The sequence below is a fragment of the Dendrobium catenatum genome, unplaced genomic scaffold (assembly GCF_001605985.2).
Source record: "Dendrobium catenatum unplaced genomic scaffold, ASM160598v2 fragScaff_scaffold_1428, whole genome shotgun sequence".
NCBI classification, from domain to species: domain Eukaryota; kingdom Viridiplantae; phylum Streptophyta; class Magnoliopsida; order Asparagales; family Orchidaceae; genus Dendrobium; species Dendrobium catenatum.
Genome location: NW_021319890.1, coordinates 94,171 through 117,341, shown reverse-complemented (window position 1 = coordinate 117,341; position 23,171 = coordinate 94,171). Strand labels below are relative to the sequence as shown.

Sequence of the window (23,171 nt, the reverse complement as noted above, 5' to 3'; positions counted from 1 at the left end):
AAAATCCTGAAATAGAGGACAGAATTCATAAAAATTCATAAGAGCAAAACATAAGAACTCTTAATTTAATAATTTTACTGAAATAGGGTGCACATATTCCCTATTACAAATAGGATTATAAGTGAAGAAAAAATAAGAGGTGAGAGTGTTGTCTAGTGATAGAGAGAGAAGCTATGATTCTCTCCCACGCCTAGGGTTTTTTATTTCCACGCTCCCTTGTTGCCTTCCACCCCTTTCGGGGAGGACTCCATCGGGGATGTCCTCCTCATTTCCCCCTGGATTGGAAGCTTCTTCTTGCATCCCAATCCCAAGTGTCCACCGAGTTCTCCTCGCTTTCTCATGTCCCAACTGCAAATGCCACAGCCCACTTCACCATACCTCAGTTTGATGCCGATGCTCTGGAATGGGCACTTTCCTTGGTCGGTTACTCCATTGGATGAATAACTTTTTATGAATCCCTCATCTCCACAATCAAACGTACCTGGACCCTGAAAGGTTCTCTTTCCTTGCTAACCCTAGATGATGGCTTCTTGATCCTCAAGTTTATCGTGGTTGGAGACTATGAAATGGCATGGTCAGGAGGGCCAAGGTTCTTCTTCGACAAGCCTATCATACTACAAAAATGGACACTGGATTTTGTTCCTTTCCGTGAAGAATTTCCAAACATTCAACTTTGGATCAATATTAAAAATTTTCCCCTTTCCTGCTGGACGCCAAAAGGAATCTCCAAAATCAAACTCACCTTTGCCTTGCCAAAGTCTGTGTTCAAATGAGCAGCTCCACCCCTTTTCCCAACAAAATTTACATTTTTGTGGATGTAAAGATTACTCCCCTAACCATTCTCTACGACGGGAAACCACTCCTTACTCTCATTGTGGCTCTATTATACATCCCCCAACAATTTTCCCTAAAACTCCACTTCTCCTGCCCAACAACCCGTGCGTCCCTGAGGCAGAAGCACCAACCAGAGGCCCTGAATCACTTCACCCCCTCGCTTATCTATCCTAAAACCTCCTTTAAATTCATCTCCACAACCATCCCCTACTATAACATAGCCCCCTCCCTCCTTGGCACCAAATTTCTCCACCTTAGCCTCAACCCAAACCATTATCCCAAATCTTAACTCCCCATTAGATGATGTTACCCCAGCTCAGCCGACTTCCACTCTAATACCACTACCTTATCAAATACCCCTCTTCAATGCTCACATTCCCAATCTAATAACCCCTGTCACCACTGATTTTCCCAAAACCCTCCAATTCCCACTAAAAACAATTTTTATGCTCTCTCAGATCAGCAAGAATGTCAAAACACTACCTTTAATGACCACTCTTACCCGGATGTTTTGGATGGTCATAACCATCACAAAGAACCAGGCCAAACCTCTCAATCACAATAATTGTTTAAAATTCAACAAATCTTTGAACATACAAAACCTCAACCCATGAGTAGCAAAACCACAAGAGCCAAACATGTCAATAATGCAACCACCCCCACATCCAAATCTCAATGACCCTTTATCCTATGGGTGCTTGGAATATTCATTGGTTTAATAGCCCAACAAGGTCCTATGCTGCAGGCAATTTATCAGTAAACAAGTTAGATCTGATGTTTATTTTAGAAGCCAAAATTTATCTTCAATCGGGCGCTCAACCCTGGTTTACCTCCACTTACTATGTTTTTAGTAATTAAACCTCCTATGACAATTTGCTTAATCCATGATGGCCGATGGGGACATCAGAGCTTGGAAATTCTATTAGAGACGTGACCGTAGATCTACGGCCATGATTGAGTTGATGTACTTCTGAGTTGTATTATGTATTTTCTTTTTTATTTTATGTTGTATTTGTTTTATTAGTGTTTCCCGCTTTTACCCCTTACTTAAGGGAGGTCGTATATAAGCCCAGAGGGCATCGTTGTCATTTTATTTTCTTGAGTCATTTGTACGAGACTATATATAGCCCCTTGTTCTCTTTTCATGTTAATGATTGAATGATAAAATTTTTTCTTGCTTGATTTCTTTGTGAGATCTTGAGAGTGCTTGAGAAAGAAATCCCTAGGAGAGGGAAATCGAATCACCCATCAACCTTGGAGACTATCGGGTTTCGTGATTCTTCTTCATTAACTTTTTATCTTCCTTCTTTCATCCCCTAGCCCCCGGCCAAGGCCTTCCCCAAACCCTTAGCTGCCGACCACTTAAACCCCCACCACCACCCGCCGCCTAGACCCAACCTGCCACCCCCATCCACGGCCAACCACCACCGCCGGCCTTCCCTTGGCTCCTCCCTCCATTCTCCACGTTCCACCAAATCTTTCCTAAATTAGATTTCATAATTTTGGTAACTCTATTAATGATCAAATTCAAATCAATTTAAATTTGAAATAATTACCTAATTTATAAATCCTATTGTAAGAAACCTACTAAATTAATTCCTATTTAAATTTTAAATTAAGAGAGGATGAGATATTTCTTTACAAACTTAATTTAATAAGCATTGAATGCCCCATCAAACTCTTCCCTCCCTTAATAGTTGTCGGCCCCCCTTGTGGTTTGAATTAGGAATTGTTTCCTAAAATCCCACCTCTTTCTTGGAAACAATTCAAACTCTCTCCCCTCATCCTTGGCAGAAATTCCCATTGCTCCTCTTATTTAATTTCTTTTCAAAGGAGAACCTCTCAGTTTGGAATTAACTTAAATGCCCCTCCCTCTCACCCTTGTCGCCGGCCCCTCTCTCCCTTCCCCTTCCTTGATTATTTCAATCAAGGGATCTAGAAAGAAGTTGTTTGAACTAAATTTCCCTCCACTTAAATCTCATAAAACCTGAACCAAAATTCCCCTAGCCCTTCCCCCTTGGCCAACCACCTTCTCTTACCTTCTCCTACTTGGATTCTTGAGAGAAACCTCTCTCTTTCAAGGGGAAACGACAAGGACATCAAAGGACCACCTCCTACAACACTTTAACGCAGCTATATCAATGCATGGTCGATCTAGATCTTAATTACGTCATTGCCTACTACGAGCAAGGTTTTGTTGACATTCTTCACTCCACTTTCTTTGACGTTAATACAAATATTGACCACATTGTCGAGAAATACGTGGAGCACATTCTAGATGCTTTCACCGAAGCCATAGAGGAGCAACTTGGTGTCGTTCAATGGTGGATTACGTCTAAACCTTGACAAAGGTCTCCCAATCTTTCTACTCTTATATTTTCGTAGTTCAACTCTCTCTTATGGTTTGATTTGATTCATAAAGGTCTTGTTCCCCAATCTCTGCCAAGCTTAATAATCGTAGGAATTGAGTTTAGCTTTCTATATTTCTAATTTCATTGTTAGAATAGGGATTTTATTGAAAGCTACTTAATTTGCATGCTATTGAAATTCTAAATTATTTTGATAATCCAAGCATTTGGCATGTGACTTGGCCTAAGCGTAGTCACCCCTCTCACATTTTCTTTTATCATTTTGATTGCTAAAAGTTTTAATCTTAATTATTTTATTCAATAAATCATGGCATTCATCTAAAAGCATTGTAGTCCTGCATCACTCCAGTCCTGGAAGAATTTGAGTTAAGTGGAATGCCCTTAAAGTGAATATTGAGCCTTTATTCCCTTTTAGTCAGCTAGTTCATGGTTGGTTTCTTTGAGACTTAACATTGCTTGCTATGTTTCTATTGTCTTTGCCTCCAATTCTTTTGAAAAGAGACAACTCCTCTGGAAACAACTCTCTGATTTGGCTAGCAATATTAATATTTTCTGGATTATTCTGGGAGATTTTAACTACTGTAGATTTCCTCATGAGTTATCTTCGGTTGGAAATTATTTCACCAAGTTTAATAAGAGAACTGATAACCAGATACACATTAGATTAAACAGGGTGCTTATCAATGATGCTTGATTTGATACTTACCTCAATTCCTTTTGCAATGTTAGATGCCCTTAAATTTTGGATCACTCCCCCTACTTCCTCCAACCTTCTCAAAAATTTTGGATCACTCCCCCTACTTCCTCCAACCTTCTCAACCCCTTAAACTATTACTTGGCTCAGATCCAAAGAAAGCCTATTGACTCTAATTTAAATGTCACTTCAAAGCCATCAATATCAAGCTTGCGGATAACAACTTAGCTTTGTCTAATTGGATTGCTCAAAGAGCAAAAGCTAATTGGCTTTCGTGCGGGGAGGATGATTTAAAGTTTCTTTATTCTAGAATTAATGCTAGATACAATGCCAACCTCATTAAATCTATTACTATATTTGATAGTGTTCTTATTGATCCTCAAGACATTTGTGACGCCACTAGACAAAACTTCATAAAGCTTTTTAACACTAGCACCCAGCCTCCATCCGTCTGCAGCCAGATTCCCTGCGGTGGCAAGATTCCTCTCAATCTTATTCATGTCTTGACTACTCCTGATTATGTGGAAAAAATTAAGGCTATTATATTATCATCACCCTCTACTTCCTCCCCGGCTCCTGATGGAAACACCTTTGAATTCTATAAATCCACTTGGAATACCATTGGGAAACAAATTTGTGAAGTGGTGTTGTCATTCTTCTCTACTGCCTCCATGCCTAAACAAGTAAAAGCCTCTACCATTGCCTTAATCCATAAAAAATCACGCTACTAGTATCTCCGATTACAAACCTATTTCCCCTTACAATACTTTTTACAAAATTGTGGCTAAGATTTTTGGCAAACAGGATGAAAAGGATAACGCAGTTTATTATTCATCCTAGTAAAACAATTAAAGATAAATCTATCTATGAAAATATTATTCTGGCAACTGAGCTCTACGGTGAATTCAACTTGAAAACAAGCAACAAACTCTTTTGCACAAAATTTGACATCCACAAAGCCTTTGACCCTGTGTCTAGGGACTTTCTGCTTAAATGTCTGCTTGACAAAGGTTTCCCTCCAAACTTTATTTCTTGGATTAAAGGGTTCATAATTGATGTCTATCGCCATGTCTCTATTAATGGAGCTTTGGAAGGCTTTTTTATTCTTTTTCAATTCTTATACAAAGGTGCCCATTTTCCCCTTATCTATTTAGTATTACTATGGATGGGCTCTCTTCCTTATTTGAGGAAGCAACTTCTAACAACTCCTTTCAAGGGCTCACAAATGGAAACTCATCCATCTCTCACATGCAATATGCCAATGACTTGCTTGTGTTTGGAAAAGCGACCATTGATAATGCACATGCTCTTAAAAAATTGCTATCCAATTTTGGTGCCTTCTCGAATTTACAGGTTAATTATGAGAAAAGCTTTATTTTAAACACTAGGCATGAGTCTGAGGAGCAAGCTATATGTAACATTCTTAATGCCACTCCATGTCAGAACCCCATTAAATATCTTGGTCTCCCTATTTTTACTAGGAAGCTGCATATTTTTAATTTTTAGCCTTTTAATGCAAAAACTGCATTGTTCTTTGGACGGCCTGAAAGCAAAAATTCTCTTCTTCGCCGAGATAATTCAATATCTGAAATTCACTATATGCAACTCTTTAGCCTACCGGATTAGAGGAGCGATTATCCCAAAGGCTGTTGTAAAACCATTAACAAGATTTGCTCTAGATTCCTTTATTTTGGAGACATTGATAAGAGGAAACTCCACATGATAGCGTGGAAAGACACTTGCATGCCAAAACAATTTTATGGCATCGAGATAATTTTCATTGTTTCCCTTTATCAACTTTAAGTTGTTCTCTTATTTGAAGGTTTTTTTAAAATATGATACCATTTTATTTTATTGGTGGAGGCTAAATACTTTTCCGTTTGGAATACTCCCTCTCCCCACACTTCTGCTTATTGAAATTTCTTATGTGGCTTGTTTTGGAAAGTGCAACACGGTTTAAGAATCAATGTTCTGAGCAATTATACTCTCTCTCTCTCTCTCTCTCTCTCTCTCTCTCTCTCTCTCTCTATTGTGGGTTCCCTGGTGCAACGACAAGTCATTAATGAAAATTTTGTCTGATTTATCCATGGAAAAATAAAGTCAAAATTTTTTTCATTTACAGGACAAGAGTTTAATTCTTAATGGATTTTGGAATCTCCCCTCTGCTTTACCTCCTCCCATAGCCTCTGATATATCCATTATGCTTATTTTTGAGGATGGGTTGGCTTGTAACTGGCTTCACATGGACAAACCTACTTTTAAGAATTTCATTTTGCAATTATATGATGATTCTCCTAAAGTCTCCTGGCATAGCTTTATTTCACACAAATAATATGCTCTTCGTTTTTCTGCCCATGCTTGGCTGGCCTTAAAACTGGGTTTGAAAATTACATATGCTCTTATTTTGAGGGGGTATCCCTGCAGCACCTAATTATATCTTTTGCTCATTTGCTTTTGAAAGTCGTTCCTGTTAGCTTTTGCATCCCAACCTCAACCAAACTTTTTCTCATATTGAGAAAATAGTTGTCGGTAAACAATGGAAAGAATTTTACTTCCTACTGATTTATGCTGCCATCTACTTTATTTGGAGAGCTAGGAATAATAGATTATTTGGGAACACTTTTGAATGTTATGCCACGGCCACTGCCAAAATTAAGAGGGCTGTTAACTATAGAACTTTAAAATGGAAGAGCTTTCACTCCTTTCAGCATTTGCTTCTTTTAAATTGTGCTCCTTTTTGGGTTTTCTATATTCGACCATATCTGATGCATCTCAATTTTTTTTAGATCTTTTGATGTTTTGTTCTTCTCAGATTTTATTTTATGGATGCCTTACAAAGGATCCTCTGTGGCTACCGGGGTGTGCATCTACTCTTCCGTGTCGCGCCAGAGATGTTTTGGATGGACCCTGATGAATATTAATGCTCACCAGCTTCTCCTTGAATGGTCTTTCTCGACAACCAGGAGCCTTGATCCTCTTCTTGATTGTTGGTGGTTCACGTTTTGTTGAACATTATGAGGCATATTAACTTCCAATTTTAGTTTTGATTAGTTTGTTGAGTTTTTTTCTTTTTACACCTGTAAATTTCTTTTACATGAATAAAATAAGCTAATGCCCCAAAATTTTCAAAAAAAAAAAAAGATTACAACTGAATAATTGCACTCAATAGACATCATCTAAGGCTCATGTAAATTAAGTTATTTATAAAATTAAATAAATATGAGTAGAACTTTAAAAGCTCATCAAATAAATGAATAAGCTTACATGCAACATTTTATTCCATTAAGCTACTTGTTTAACAATTGGGCTGGCAAAGATATTAAATCCAAATGTGTAAGTAATAAGATTTATATTTTAATCACTAGTATTTAAATTACAACTAATTCTAAATAAATGAGGACCACAACTCAGCAATGGACCCCACAACTTTAAAAATAAACCACTAAAGAACTCCTGGACCCACATTTCCCAATAACTACCAATAAGTTTCAAGGAAATCTCATCTTATCCACTCGCCCACCACACTCCTTTCTCCTTCCTATCTCTTTTCTCATAAAACCCTATCACAGAAGGCAAAATCCCACTCCCACTCGGTCTTCCTTCTCCAACTCTTTCTCTGATACCAGATATGGCCGCCATGAACTCAAGCGTTTTGGCTTGCAGCCACGCCATCTCAGCCTCATCCATGGCCGGCCTCAAGCCCAGCTCCACCTCCGCCCCATCAGCTTCAATAAAATTGCCTTCTATAAGAGCCCAGAAAGCTCAGTCTATGGAAACGAAGGAAGCAGGTGAAGGGAGAAGGGCGGCTCTTGCCGGCTTAGCTGCCGTCGTCTTCTCCGCCTCCGCCTCTTCAGCTAACGCTGGCATCATTGAAGAGTACCTTGAAAGGAGCAAAGCGAATAAGGTTGGTTATAAAGCACTGGAAGTTCTGAAGAAACTGTAATTCAGTATATTGAAGTAATTGAACTGTTTTTATATGGTTTTGTGCAGGAATTGAATGACCAGAAGAGGTTGGCTACCAGCGGTGCAAACTTGGCACGTGCGTACACTGTGGAGTTTGGCACGTGCAAGTTCCCAGAGAACTTCACCGGGTGCCAAGATTTGGCTAAGCAGAAGGTTTGACTGATTAGCTGCCAGATTAACTTTACTACTCTGTATATAAATTTTTATAATACAAACTGAATGTTTAAAGGGAATAATTATGGCAAAAACAATGTGCTATGAGAATATTTTTATAAATAAATTTTAAAAAATTATAGGGCTGTTTTGTAGTGCCCAAGATTTGATTTAAGTAGGATTTCGTAAATCCTCTAAATCCGGATTTCAGAAATCCTAAGGGGCCTAAATCCTAAAAACTGTTTGGTAACATTCATGATTAATCCTATTAAATCCCATATGACTCTTTGGGTATAGAGCGGATTTAACGAGCGGACTCTTACTCTTGAGCCAATGGGTTTCATAAATCCGGCAAAAAAATAGGATTTTGGAAATCCGGGATTTAGTATGAATAGGCGGAATTTTCCGTCTACAGCAACTTTCATTTTCCGTGAGATATGATTTTGCATTTTAGGCCGTTTGGCTGGATTTCGCTTAAATCCGTCTCAAATCCAGCCAAGATACTGCTACCAAACAGCCCCATAGGGTCAACACAAATACTTGGGAAAAGCTGATGATGATGATAATGATTATTTAAGTACTGCTTATCTTATCTTCCTGCTTTCAATGATTAAAATGAATGAAATTGTTGTGATAATGCAGAAGGTGAAGTTCCTCACCGAAGACTTGGAATTGGAATGCGAAGGGAAGGATAAGTACAAGTGCGGATCGAACGTTTTCTGGAAATGGTGAAATGGACAACAAAACTTCTAAATCACCTCATATTTGTGCATGCAACGAGTTCACTTTGAAAGTTTTAGATTCCATTCACCTTAGTTTCCTCCTTTTGTATTTCTGTGTTGGCAATTCCCTGCATCAGATGAGTAGCAATAGAGTAACTTTTCAAACACCTAATGGCAGTTCTACGGAAATACTTAAATAAAAACTTTGTAAATTCATTAGTTTGGAAAATGGATGATGCTCTTGAGGAAGGGAGGCGTTTTCTGTTCTTGGTGATAAATTAATCTATATATTTTTGGCTTGGGTTCTACCATTTGGTTGGTGGTAGATTTCAGGCTCAGATATTGCAGTTCCATATATGATCACTGTTTTGGGATTTCTATGGATGGGTTCGGCTATTACTAGCCATTAAGGGGCTGTTTGGTAGCAGGATTTACGTCAGATTTGAGTCGGATTTGAGCGAGACATTTTTTAGGATTTAAGTCCCTCAGGATTTCCGAAATCCGGATTTAGCGGATTTATGATATCCTACTTAAACCAAATCATGGGTGCTACGAAACAGCCCCTAAATGTTAAGGGCTTCCACCATTTATTATCCAGTTGCAATCCTAAAGTCGGGTTCGCTTTTATAGGAAATTGCTAAATGGGGGCTACTGTTATCAGGTTCAAATTGTGGATTTCACCCTAGTCCGAATGTTTGAAATTGGAATAGTTTTGCAACTTGAATATTGAAAGAACTAGAAGCAAACAACTAGTTTTATATCTAATATATCAACTAAACTAGGGAAAAGGAGTTCATAAATATATGATTTGAGGCATACAATTTGATATCTTTGATTCAATAAAAAATGGTTTCTTCATCCAATTTTAATCTTGTGTGCGTGAGTTGGTATGAGTGCCACTACCTAATTTTAGAAGATGTCTACTACTTAAACTGACATGAGGCATGAAATTATTTATTGGTGAATTTTTTATGCATTCCGTTAACTTCAGCTTCAATTTCTATGATTTTTTATGCAATCCATAATGGTAGAATCTAGTGTGATGTGATGCCCATGGATGTTGCCCATATAAATTTGGATTAGACCTACATTATATGATTGTCATGATACTCATATTTTAGAAGATCCAATATATATGCTATCAAAACTAACAACAGAAGGATACTTTCAAAACCTATAAAACCTAAGAGTCAAGTGCTTCTAATGATGTGAAAAACCCTCCGCAGATTCTAAGGCGACAATCCTTTGAGAAAAAGAGTTAGTAGAGATTATGATGCTTGATGATGATAAACAACCATTGATTGATTTTAAATATATTGGTCATGTTGAGCTTCCAAATGAATTACCACCATTTAGGGATGTATGTGATGGACCGGTTCACCCGGTCCATCCACCCGGACCCATGAGGGTCTACGGGTGGACAAGGATCCTAGACGGCATGGCATCAAAGAAGGTAGAAGTTTTGGAGGGGGAAATGGGCCAATTGAAAGAGGAAGTGGGTGAGAAACTTTCCTCGTTGGAGGGAAAATTCTCAACCCTAGAGGAGAGATTTGGGGGAATGAAAGAGATGATCCAGAAATTGTTAGAAGCCCAAGTTGCTCCATCAAATCCGGAGGAAAAAGGGAAATCTCTGGTGACGAACCCTAACCCTAATTTTTCAATTAGGGAAGAAGGGTCTGGAGTGGGCGGACCATGGAGGATGGCCGGTGGCGGAATAGTGAGGAGGGTGGGATGGAGTGATTTGGTAGGGGTTTTGGGATGATATTAGGGAGCCATTAGGGTTTAGGGGTTTTTAGGCTTTTGGAGGCTTACTACATAGGCTCAGTGGGCCCTCACGACACACGGGAAGGGTGGCCGAATCAGATGGGGGGGTTTCCGGAAGGGAACCGTGCCACGTGGGAGCAGGGAGGAAGAAGGGATGACTATGGCATGGGCTATGGAGAGCTTCTCTTTTGAGGGACATTAGGGCAAAAACGAATTTGTGCAACCCTAAAGCGTATCAGCATGCTGTTGATTGGATTCTAGATCACCAATGCTTAAATTCTTTTATTAGAGGATGATCCAATAGAGCATGTTGAACTTAACAGGTTGGCTGGTGGCTTAAGAAGAATCATTGCATTATACTTACTTTGCTTACACCCAAAAAAGAAATGAGTTGGCATATATGGATGGTTAAGTCATCAATAAAATTAGTATTAAATACAAGTTTCTTATACCTCATTTGAATGATATGCTAGAAATAATAAACGATGATATTATATTTTATAAGATTGATTTGAAAAATGGTTATTATCGTTATAATGAGGGGATATGACAAGTGAAATTTTAATTTAAGACAAATAATGAATTATATGAGTAATTGGTGATGCCTTTTGCAATTGAAATATATCTATTACTTTTATAAAGATAATTAATTATAATTCACAATAATTAATTGGAATATTTTTTGTTATTTACTTTGATGATGATCATATTAAATAGAGTATATCACTTGTAAGAATTTGGGTGCGATTTACTCAGACTTGAATAATAAGTCATCTATGATTAGCTAAGGATATATAATTAAAAAAGATTAGATATTTAAATGTGCTTGTAATGCATCCCTCATTCATCTTTGAAAAACTTATTTCATTTTAGAATTATATATAAGAGGTGTTGCTGGACACTTTAGTAGAGAAGAACATAACAATGACTAGCAATAGACATTTCTAGCCATGTTTAAAAAGAGACGTGGCGATGCTTCACAATGTACTCCTTAGTCTGCTAAGGGTAAGAAATTGATAGAAAGTGTATGCATAAATTTAGGAAAAGTCTTAGTTGAAAATTGATTTCAGCAATTTCAGAAAACCCAACAACAATAAAATCATGTAATAGAAAACACAAGAATATTTTTTTTATTGCAAGTGGATCTCCTCAATTTCATTATGTTTCTGCTTCCACGCTTGATCAGTTCATTTCCTCTGCCGCTCACACACCTCGCTACCTTCGATTCTTATGATCGAAGACCTCAACCCTACGAAACCTCACGTCGAACTTCCATGTTCAAATCCCTTCACATCCGCTCGCAAGCTAAACTCGCATCCTCAATCTGCTTGATCGAACTAGCTCTCACATTCGTAGCTCCTCCGACCTCAATCAAACCGTGGGCCAGCCGTTTGAGTCCCTCAACCTCACGACTTCAGTCCTCTCTACCGAACAACTTCAACCAATTGAACATCCCAGCCGCTTTTGTTTCTAAGTTGATCCCTCCCTCTTTGAAATTCATCTTAGAGGTTGCAAACCATAGAAATCCTTTGAACATTTGGTGCTCAAAATAGCTTCTTCCTCAACCATCAACCTCTATCCATTATTTATTACCTCACGCGAGCAAACGAACCTAGACGAACCTCAATCCAACCCATATGTAATTCCGACTTACCCACTGTGCCAATCGACACAGTCGACTTCCACCTGTTAGGATTTAACGGAGACACAAAAAATCAATTCGATCGTTTCCGAAAGACATGCCAAATCATTAAGAAGAATTTTCAGAAGCGTACATGAATCCATTGAAATGCAGATCAAGATCTTTCGATCTTCCATGTTTAGAGCGGCGTTCTCCAAAAGAGCGAGAGACTTTCACTCAAGATGGGAAATGAGGGAAATGACTGGGGACCACGATCTTTTTATACTTTAAGTGTATTTATTTTATTTCAGCCCGTTATTAAAATAAAATAAATATCTGGCCTCTACACAAATTAATTCCATACAAAACTAATTGAGATGCCACATAAGCCAAATAATAATTTAATACTTAAATAGATCACGAATTTAATTGGCTTAATTTTAGATAGCTTATAATGTACAAAATTTTATTTATATGTATAAATTTATGGGCCCACTTATAGAAATTTCTCAACACCTCCTCCCAGCTTACGATCGAACTCCCGTCGAGCTAGATAACTCCAATCCTAGCCACTCAATAGCCTGCCCGATTCGACACATCAAGAGTTCTCCCGTTCGTCACTTCTTGCTCATGCAAGCCTCTCGTCAATTGTCGGAGCCACACACAGCCAAGTGTCCCGATCCTTGCCCGATCTCGCCTCTACCCGAGTGAATCCATACCCGACACCTCAGCTAGTGCGAACCGAACCCGAGCAGATCCCTTTTCCGAAGCCACAGTCAGACACCCACGACCTAGCCGCCCAATCCATTGCCTGCCTGGACCCAATTACCTTCATACTTACCTGGCTGATTCCTTCCGATCCGCCTCCAATCTCCACAGCTCACAAGCCTCAATTTTTTACCTCCATCCTCCTCCACCCGGACGAATCCACTCAATCCACTACAGCCAAAAGTCACACTTCATTTGCACCCCAATCTCTTTAACCGAGATTTGTGCCAATCTCCATATATAGCCAGCTAGCTGTTGGCCTATCTGAACTCGCCATCCAATCCTTCAACATCAACCCCAAACAAAACCAATTCACAACCAAACAATAACCCTTCCTTTCTTTTCTTTATTTACTATTAATCATTATTATTAATTAGTATCATTAGTTAGCATTGTCATTATCCTTTTATTATTATTATTATTATTATTATTATTATTATTACTATCTAAAAAAAGAAGAGAAAATAAAGGAAGAAAACAAGAAAATTAAAAAAAGAGAAGAAAAATACAAAAAAAGAGAAAATGAAAGGTGTGCCTCAATATTTGTGCTCATCGTCGTCGTTGCTTCGAAACCATCATCATTGCTCGCGCGAAGGTATAATGATTTCAAAACTTAAAAAGCCCAAAAAATTCTATTTTTGGCGCTTGTGGTGCATTGGGAAATCACATATACACACTTTTCTCTAGCGTGGTGGGAGGGAATCAGGTGGGAAGCTTGGGGCAAGGCGCGAAGGCATTGTACATGCTTTTCTCTTGCGTGGCGGGGGCAACTTTAAATACATGTATATGTGTTGTCGTGCATGCGGGAAATAACTATGTTTCAAGCAAGTACCTTGAAGATCCATACACACCTTTCTCTAACATGGTGGATTGAAGAGCATGACCGCAATGTCAATCGACACCTACCAAATACACTTTTCTTTAGCGTGGTAGCAAGGCCCAACTCCTGAAATTTCTCCTAAACATGTGAGACACCAAAAAGCTGCCGAAATTCAGAGCAAATAGAGGACCTGGACTTAAACAAAAATATAATAAACTAAACTTTAAATTGATAAAAGGCACGATCAAGATGAAAATACAAATGATGAATAATAATTTTGATCATCTAATTGAATATCATTGAATAAACAAGAGGTAAATGACTAGAGAAATTCTCAACGCGTAATTTGCCCATGAATGATGAAATTAAAATAACCTGTCATATACAATCAACCAATCTACAAGCAAGGCCCAAGAACCTACAGTGAACATAGATTCTCATGAGTGTATGTAGGGGACATGTAGTGACCAAGATAATTGGCTTACAAGCATGAGTGAAAGCTTATAACACACACAATAGTCCATTTACAAGTCGTCACGAGGAACTTGCGAGTGTTCATAGGCGATAGAAAAAGATATGTAAGTGATTACAGTAACTTCTCAACCAACAAATGTATGGAGATCAATAGTGAATGCAGCTCATTAGCGATAAAAAAAATAACATGCAAATGAGCACACTATCTTATATGTACATGATAATGCTAGATATGTTGTGGGAATGGCGGCTATTCTACAAATGTATCAAAGGAGACCGTGACAAATGCAATAGCACATTCACGAGCAAAGTAGGAGAGCCATGCACCATATAAGACGTCTTCACAGTCAACATCAATCAAGCATCTGGCAGATGCACAAGTCCCCTTCAAGTAGCGAAGTTTGATTTGCAACGTACGAAGAATGCAAACTTACATAGCGCCGCATATGATGAATGTGAATATCCTTTGACGATAACAAAAGATTTACCGTATGCATAATAGTACGTTTATGAATGATAATCAGCAATAGGGAGTGGATGTTATAACACCTTTGCAGTCAACATCCTTTTACAATGAGTACACTGACTTACCTACAAGCAACAATGGAGAATATGCTACAAGCATGATGAATTCCCTATGAATATAAGAAGGTATACAATATGCTACAAGCAAGGTTAGGAAACCTGCGACGAGTGTGAGTACCTACAAGCAATACAGGAGGATGTCAGATTGAATACGATTCACCATTATACGATAGTGGATGACTTCTTGATATCTAACAAAACTCGTGATGTGCAATAGCTCACTCGTAAGAGGCAACAAGTGACCCATAAATCAATGTTACAATTCACTTATAAGCAGAAGCATAAAATTCATAATAAAAACTGTGGGCCACTGGTGAACTGAAGCAATAAACTTACGGCATCAGGCTATCACACCAAATGAATCAGACTGCTCGCAAACAGTAGGTGGAAGACTCCTGATGCGTCGTATAGCATATCTGCCAACAGAAATACGCTCATGCAGGTTGAATATCAAATAAGATGAAGATATGCAGAAGTTGAAATGAGCTAAACTGCATTGTCATTGCACGACAGATGAAATTCAACGCGTTGATACGCCACGCCACCGGATCCTCAACACTCATACAAGCGAACATAAGGCATCTATGGGCTTCTAAATAGAACATTGCACATACTCAAATGACAATCATTCGCATAGTTGATTAGTGTCAGGCACTTCAAAAATGCCCCTCCATGCATTGAAATATGATTACCCTCATGGGCCTCGACGAGCATGATGTACGCATACACGCGACGTCTAGCAATATTACGCGGGTCAAGAAATGAATCTAAATTTGAGCTCAATCCTTCTATATGAATAGATAGGACTCAACATAACTCAAACCATCAAATAAATATAAAGTCGCAGTATCAACTAGTATATTTGTTTTATACGTTCATATTAGGCCTTCAAGGTTTATTAAAAGAAAGATTCGCTAATAAAGTTATAAAGCTGATAACGAACCCCAATCCTTTTGTCAACAAGTCAACAGAGTTGACAATATTCAATCAATAATATGAAATTACACATAATAACCCCAATGATGGCCGTGTGTTAACCTCTGTATAAATCACACAAAAAAGGAAAGAAAGCAAGAATACCCACATACCTCTGCCAAAACCCCGCCGAACTCCTGCTTAAATCCCGTTGTTCGGCGCAGTATGCATCGTATCCCGAAAATCATGTGTAAATCCTACCAAATTGCGTGGCCTCCGTTCTGTCCCAGACTCCTATTCACGTTATAAAAGGAAGAGACGATGAGGCCTTTGGATCTTTCTCGCACGAAGCTCCATTTCCCTTCACCAAGCAGGTCTCCTTCCCGATCCCGTCGCCCTTCCCCTGTTCGTAAGCCAGAGAGAGAGAGAGAGAGAGAGAGAGAGAGAGAGAGAAAGCTTTCTTCCTTACCTACTTCGACCTCACGACCTCTTACCCGTCGTCTTCTCCGATTCTCAAGGCCGAACCCATGTCCGACGCCTCCCCTTGCCGACGCCCCCTCCGTCGCCTCCTCTCTTCCGCAATCCGCATTTGATTCTTGCCGCAAGCCCTAGCCAAATCAAACCCCAGATGGCCTCCTCACTCGATCAAGCCGAGCTCCGTCTTCCTCAAGATCTCGAAACCATCTCCACAAGCCCAAGTAGCTGAGCCCTTCTCCTCTCTACCGCAAGTGAGACCCAACCCGATGCCTTCTCCCTCTCTATCCCATTAATTATAACTAATTAAATATTAGTTATAATTAATACTCATTATTTACAGTTAATCAAAATTAATATTAATTATGATTCATTAATGGTACGAATAATTAATTATAGTTAACTATAATTAGTTATTATTTATAATTAGTCAGAATTAATTATAGAAGTTTGTAATTAATTCTAATTAATTATGTGTAATATATTATCATTAATTATAATTGACTATATTTAATTATAGTTAATAATTATTAACTATAATTAGTCTTAGTTGACTATAATTACCTTGATCTACGTGCCAAATTCACTGCTAGTCTATTTGCAAATGTATAACTCCTAACTTAAAAAAACCCTTCTCTCGTGGCTTGCGACGAGCTGACAAACCCCCTACGCACTTACGTAACGTAATAGGGAGGAAAATCGGCGCGGCGCTTGCGACGATCTAAAAAAATTTTCCTCAATGCTAGCGACGAGCCGGCAAACACCCTACGTGCTCATGTTACGTAGTAGGGAGAGAAACTGGCGCGGCGCTTGTGACGAGGTGGGTAATCCCCGGAGTGCTCATGTAGCACGAAGGGGATGAAAAATAAGTACATCTAAACACTCAAGTAGTGCAAAGGGAGAAAAGAAAATTGTGCTCTTTTAAACACGTACCTAAAGACCCCTAAACGCTCATGTAGCAGGTGGGGATTTAAAAAAAAAAAATAGTGCAACTGCGGTGTCATTTGACACCTACCTGAAGCACTCAAGTAGCGACGAGGAGAAGGTTGCCTCTTGGTTTTTCCCCTAAACGGGAGAGACGCCGGAGGCTGCAAAATTTGGACTAAAAATGCACAAAACTTGGACTAAATAGAATTTGAACTCAAAGAACTTAAAATGAACTTGAATGTGGGCCGAAGTATATGAGGACTTGGACTCAGATTTGAACTTGATTTATATATCAAGTGGACATGACTTGAACTTGCAAAATGAACAAGGACGTCAATTGAACATTTAAACTCAAGCAAATACTTGAGTTGGACTACAAAGAACCTGAACTTGACTTGAATAACAGAAAACTTTTGGACTCAAACTCAAACGAATATAAGCATCTGAATTCAAATGATAAAGGGCTTAAACAAATTTGTGCACAACTTGATTTGAACAATCATGCAAATTTTGAACTCAAAGAAACTGCATTGTACTCAAACTTGACAATGGAGCATATTTGATTTCAACTAAACTCGAACCTGAATTTGACAAGAACTACAGTAGACTTGACATTGAACATTCAAACTCAAATGACTTGAACAATTGACAAAGGACTTGATGACTTTAGACAATATTGCACTTGTATGAAGAAGGAAATTTGTGATGAGTATAGAACCTCGCACACAGTCAATGTTACTCAAGTGTAAATAAACACTAGACTCCAACAAATGACAATGATTGATGACATGAAGTTTCCCATAAAGATCAAGAGTCTTCATGTAAATGCCAACTAGCAACAACAAGGGTGTTACCAATCATGTCGTAAATCATAAAGCAATGTGACGAATAATTAATGATATGCTAGCTTGTAGATAAGTGCAATATGTACCTACAAGTCAACATACATGTTAGCATGCTAACTTGCTTAGGAACGATAAAGCCTCATACATGATATGCTTGTGGACACAAAGTGTGGGAAGTGTGTGAAAAATGTGGCGGTATTCCTACTGTTAGAGTTGGGCAATATGTAAGGATGTGCATTGGTCTCATATGAATGCAAAACTTAATATGCAAAATGAGTGAATATATAATTTGTAATGTATGCAACAGTCCGCCTACAAGTTATTACAAGGAGCGTGCAATGAATGTGACCGTTCTCTTATGAGCATGTATAAGGATTTGCAATGAGCAAACTTTCAGACATGAAACGTGCAAGTTAACATATATCAACAAACATAGAAATTTGATACACAAGCATCAGGTGACAAGTGATACAGTATATTCGCAAGCAAGGTGTGAAGGGCATTTAGCAAATGAAACAACTGCTTTACGACACTCCAAAAATTAGCATCAAGATACAAACAAGCATACTATCTACAAGCAAAGATAGCATACCTATAGCATGATGCACAGTACCTACGAACTGTTGTAGCATGGATACCGCAACATCTCCATAGCCAACAGTCATCCAGTGGAAGATAAATACACTCAACAGGTATGCAGCTAAGGTTGTGATATCCCTACGGTTGAGGTCGATTCACTTGTAAATGGATACAACCATTCCTTATGAGCTACGACAACCACCAATATTACTTATGGATAACAATAGTGGATACGTAGTAAGTGCAATAAATCCTCTGTGGACACAAGTACATATGTTCTCCGTAAGCAAAGATATAAAGATACGACACATTCAAATACTTATGAACCATCCTAGAAAGCCTCTCATGTATGCAAAGTTCCATCTACAAGCAAATATAGAGGACCTCTAATTGCAGTCAACATCTAAAGGCAAAAGAAGGAGATTCGTTAGTGCACTACGATCAATCTATAAAAATAACAAGTAGTGTACGACAATCTATGCACTACGATCAATCTATAGGAAGCAACAAGTAGTTCACGACAATCTAACAGTATAAAGCAACAAGTAACTTAATTCAGAAGCTGCTATTCTACACCACCAGATCTATAATTTGTATACAAGCAGACAGAAGATGTATACGAGCTTCCAAACAGAATGTTGTATTCAAATGGTGGTCACCCACATAACTAAGCAACATTAAATTTCCAAAAACGCCCCCGCACATGCATCGTAATTTGTATACACATAGGTACACAAAAAGGGTCAAGTACAATTATAACACCTGCATGGCTCCGAAGAGCGTGTTATTGGTACACATGTGACGTCAAGGGATGCTGCGCGGGTCAATAAATTTGAACCCGATCATCCTAAGCAGGTAAATAGGAGTCGAAAAAGTTTAATCAATAATTATAAAATACCCCCAAACCCTGCATGGGCCCCGACGAGCGTGTTATAAGTACACACATGATGTCTAGGGATGCTGCGCGGGTCAATAAGTGAATTCAAGTTCGAACCCGATCCTTCTATACGGATCAATAGGAGTTGACAGAGTTCGAACCATCAAACAAATATACGGTGCTGGCGACTGGTATATTTGTTTTAATATATTCATATTTTGCCTTTAAGGCCTATAATAATGAGAATTCACTAATGAAGGCCTAAAGCCTAGGAACCTGATCTCCTATCGACAAATTAATAGGGTTGACAAGGTTTAATATAAAAATAGAAATGACCCCACTATACCCCGATGATGACCGCGTTGAATGTTTATTACAACTGGAGGGGTGATTCGAACATTTTCTAATGCCACCCAAGTACCCAAAATCCAAAAATTCCAGATGATCATCAAAATACAAATATTTAAAATGAAAATCCAATCATTAACCACTTAAAGTAAAATCTATCCACCCTCCGCAATAATTTGCCGAGGTAAACAAATTGAAATATAACTTCAGCTCACATAGAGCTAAATGCCCTAGTCGAAAATATCACTAGGATCCATTCTCAAACAATCTCATGCCAGTATGGACGTGGTACGTGTTCTCTAACCAACGATTTTGCCGCCAAATGACACCGCAGGATAAACGGTTATGATCCGGAGCCCTCTGAACCGAGTGATTTTGCCGCCAAATGGTACCACGAAATATCAGTTATGTTCAAAGCCAATACACTCCTTAGTGTCATCAAATCATTGAGATATGAATCAATAAGATATGATCGATATGGCACAAAGCCCTCTGTTAACTAAGGTGGATTTAAATTTGTCCCCTTAGGCAAGTATTCACCCCAGGTCTACAAAGTTCCCTTGGACGAAGCAACCCATGGCTGCTGACAAGGATCCTTTTGTCAGGTTGGGTCGACTACCTTCTCTGACTAAGTAGACCAGGGACCACGATGGCCCGGGACGATGAAACCATGGGATCTTGATCGGGTCTATCATCCATTCCCCCACCATTCGCTTTAAGTGCAATATGGTGAAATTTCCCATTTTAAATATCAAACCTTTCCAAATGCTAAAATTCAAACCCAATTCCCAAATCCAAACCTATGATGCTACTATATGCCAGATACTACGTATCTAATTGATGACTAGCCTTAATCAAAAGTTCTCTCTCGTGATCGAGAGGGGTAATTAACTATAGGGGCTTACGCCTATAGGAAACCAAAACTCAGATCATATAGTCCTCACAAAATGAGGGCGAAATCTCTGGGTAGTGAAACCCATCTGCCTTCCAAAATTTATCCCGGAACTTAATTCCGTTAAAACTCCTCCCAAAAAGAAAAGCAATCAGGCGGATGCCGGGGCCGAATTTTTGGAGCCCGCAGATTTCTAACGACTCCACTGAGGATTGGTTTCTCTTTCCAGTAAGCACGTGACACATGTCATCTAACCAGTGATTTTGCCATCAAATCGCATCACAATTAAACATTTATGATCGGGACCCTCTGACTGGGTGATTTTGCCACAAAATGACACCATTAAATTTTGGTCATGGTTGGAGCCCGTATGCTCCGTAACGACGTTAAATTCTTGATTAATGAATCAATAGGATATAATCGATAGGGCACAAATCCATCTGTTAGCTAAGGTGGATTCAAATTTATCCGCTTACATAAACATACACTCTAGATCTACAAGGTACCCTTGGACGAAGCAACCTACAGCTGCCGACAATGATCCTTCTATCAGGTTGTGTCAACTACCTCCTCTAAATAAGACTAGGGACCATGATGACCCGGGGCGACAGAACCATAGGATCTTGATCGGGTTCATCATCATTTCCCCTACCATCCGTTTTAATCGAAAGTTCTCTCTCGCTACCAGGATGGGTAATTAACTACAAGGGCTTGCGCCTATAAGAAACCTAAACTCGTATCATAAAGTCCTCACAAAACAAGGGTGAAATATCTAGGTAATGTCTTATTCAAAATTCAATCTACCTTCCAAAAAATTGACTCGAACATACTCATTAAAACTCTCCTTGATGACCCAAAGGAAGAAAGGTGTCACGGAGAGGTTGGGCTAGCCCGAAGGAAGATCTGGCTCTCCTAAATCTCTAGCCGCATGCTAGAAGCCAAACACTCTAAAACATTCTAATTTCAACAAACAACACATACCTCTAACCCTAGGAAAATCACATATTTAAAGCAAACAATAAACAACAAATACCAATACAGTCCTCTCCCAATTTTCTCCTATTTCCTTAATTATTTCCCTACCCAAATCATCCCTCAAATCAACACCTAAATTTTATATCTTTAATTAAGAAATATTTCCTAATTAATCCCCTCCAAATTAACCCCCAAATCTGCCCTATTCAATTAGAAACATTTCATAATTAATCCCCTCCAAATCAGCCCCCAAATTCGCCCTCTTCACTTAGAAAATATTTTCTAATGAATCCCCTCTAAATCAGCCCCCAAATCAGCTCTCTTTAAATATGGAACATCTCCTAATTAACTCCTTTTGATTTAGAACCTTCCTAAATAACTCCATCTTGATTAGGAAATTTCCTAATTCTCTCCAATCAAATCGGTCGGTCCATCAGAAATATAACACAAGGTCATATAGAGCTTTGTTAATTCCATATAAATCATTTGAGTTTGTTAGTATAGATTTGCATTAGGTTTACCACAAACATTAAGACGAGTTGACTGTAAATTGCTTTTAAAAATGACTAATTTCATGTTGTCATGAAAATGTTGATGCATCTCATGCTGCTAATGAGATGATTAAATTGAATGGGTTGGTTAAAATAATAGTTTTTATCAGAATGTAAAATTCATTAATAATTTCTACTAAATTCTAGGGAAAAAGAAGACAACTTGATTTGGACAATATGCTGAATTTCTAGATAAAATAAGAACATGAAATAACAGATCCAAAATAAAAAAAAAATAAAAAAATCATCGCCTAATGCCAATACAAGAAGATGACTTCTCCCTCAATTAAGTAATTATACTCTTGTTGTAGTCAAAAGAATCACATATATAACTTGCAAACCTAAGAATGAAATATAAAAAGAGAAATTATTCAATTACAATTTTTTACATACCTCAGAACTTCTATTTATAGGCTTCTTATCTCCTAAATTAGCTGATATTGCTAGCATAATCCAAATTTAAATTAATTTCAAACATTATTTAGGTTACCCTATAATTCTTATCTATTAACGAATACCTATTAAAGCCACAAGCAATACATTTTTAAATCCCAAAGTCAATCATCAACTAAGCATGCCAAACTTTTTTGGTGTCCTCCCCACCCCCCCACAAAGTCAACCCAAGATTTTAATTTTCATATATACTAATTTGCAACTAAGAAAATTAAGTTTTTTGGTATTTAATTGTGTGCAATTTGCGCAATTCTAAATTTAATTGTCTGACCTACATAATCGTTCTAGTTGCATTAAAAAAATCTAACACAAGATCATCATCAAAGAGACTTCAAACTTTGATCAAATTGGATTGAAATTATGTTTTTGCTCACTTTAAAAGACTTAACTGATGACAACTCAAAAGGGAAAAAATGTATCTTAAGCAGATTCGATCAAAATTTTTGCATCTTCATCAACCTGGTATCCATCTCTTTATTTTATCCTCCCTTTTTCTTGCTCAATATATAGTTTATTTAAGGTTTCCCTTGCAGGCTGCCTTGTAAACAAAATTGGGCTTTTGTAACTC

General features: G+C 38.3%; 1 protein-coding gene and 1 long non-coding RNA gene across 2 annotated transcripts; one reads left to right on the top strand and one right to left on the bottom strand.

Annotated features, from left to right (window-relative positions):
• The first annotated feature begins 7,500 nt into the window (after positions 1-7,500).
• LOC110095114 (photosystem I reaction center subunit N, chloroplastic) lies at positions 7,501-8,833 on the top strand. Its single transcript, XM_020820516.2, has 3 exons — positions 7,501-7,801; positions 7,888-8,013; positions 8,656-8,833. Exons 1-3 carry the CDS (start codon positions 7,526-7,528, stop codon positions 8,743-8,745), a joined length of 492 nt encoding a protein of 163 aa, XP_020676175.1. The 5' UTR covers positions 7,501-7,525; the 3' UTR covers positions 8,746-8,833.
• A 5,730-nt stretch (positions 8,834-14,563) lies between these two features.
• Positions 14,564-15,187, bottom strand: LOC114580958. The gene is made up of 2 exons (XR_003702747.1): positions 15,104-15,187; positions 14,564-14,885 (listed from the first exon to the last, which is right to left on the bottom strand). It is a non-coding gene; the product is annotated as an uncharacterized LOC114580958 (long non-coding RNA).
• Positions 15,188-23,171: the final 7,984 nt, after the last annotated feature.

Coding starts and splice junctions, on each gene's coding strand:
- LOC110095114 (XM_020820516.2), top strand. CDS start 7,526: ATGGCCGCCATGAACTCAAGCGTTTTGGCTTGCAGCCACGCCATCTCA. Junction 7,802..7,887: donor AAAGGAGCAAAGCGAATAAG/GTTGGTTATAAA, acceptor GGTTTTGTGCAG/GAATTGAATGACCAGAAGAG. Junction 8,014..8,655: donor AAGATTTGGCTAAGCAGAAG/GTTTGACTGATT, acceptor GTGATAATGCAG/AAGGTGAAGTTCCTCACCGA.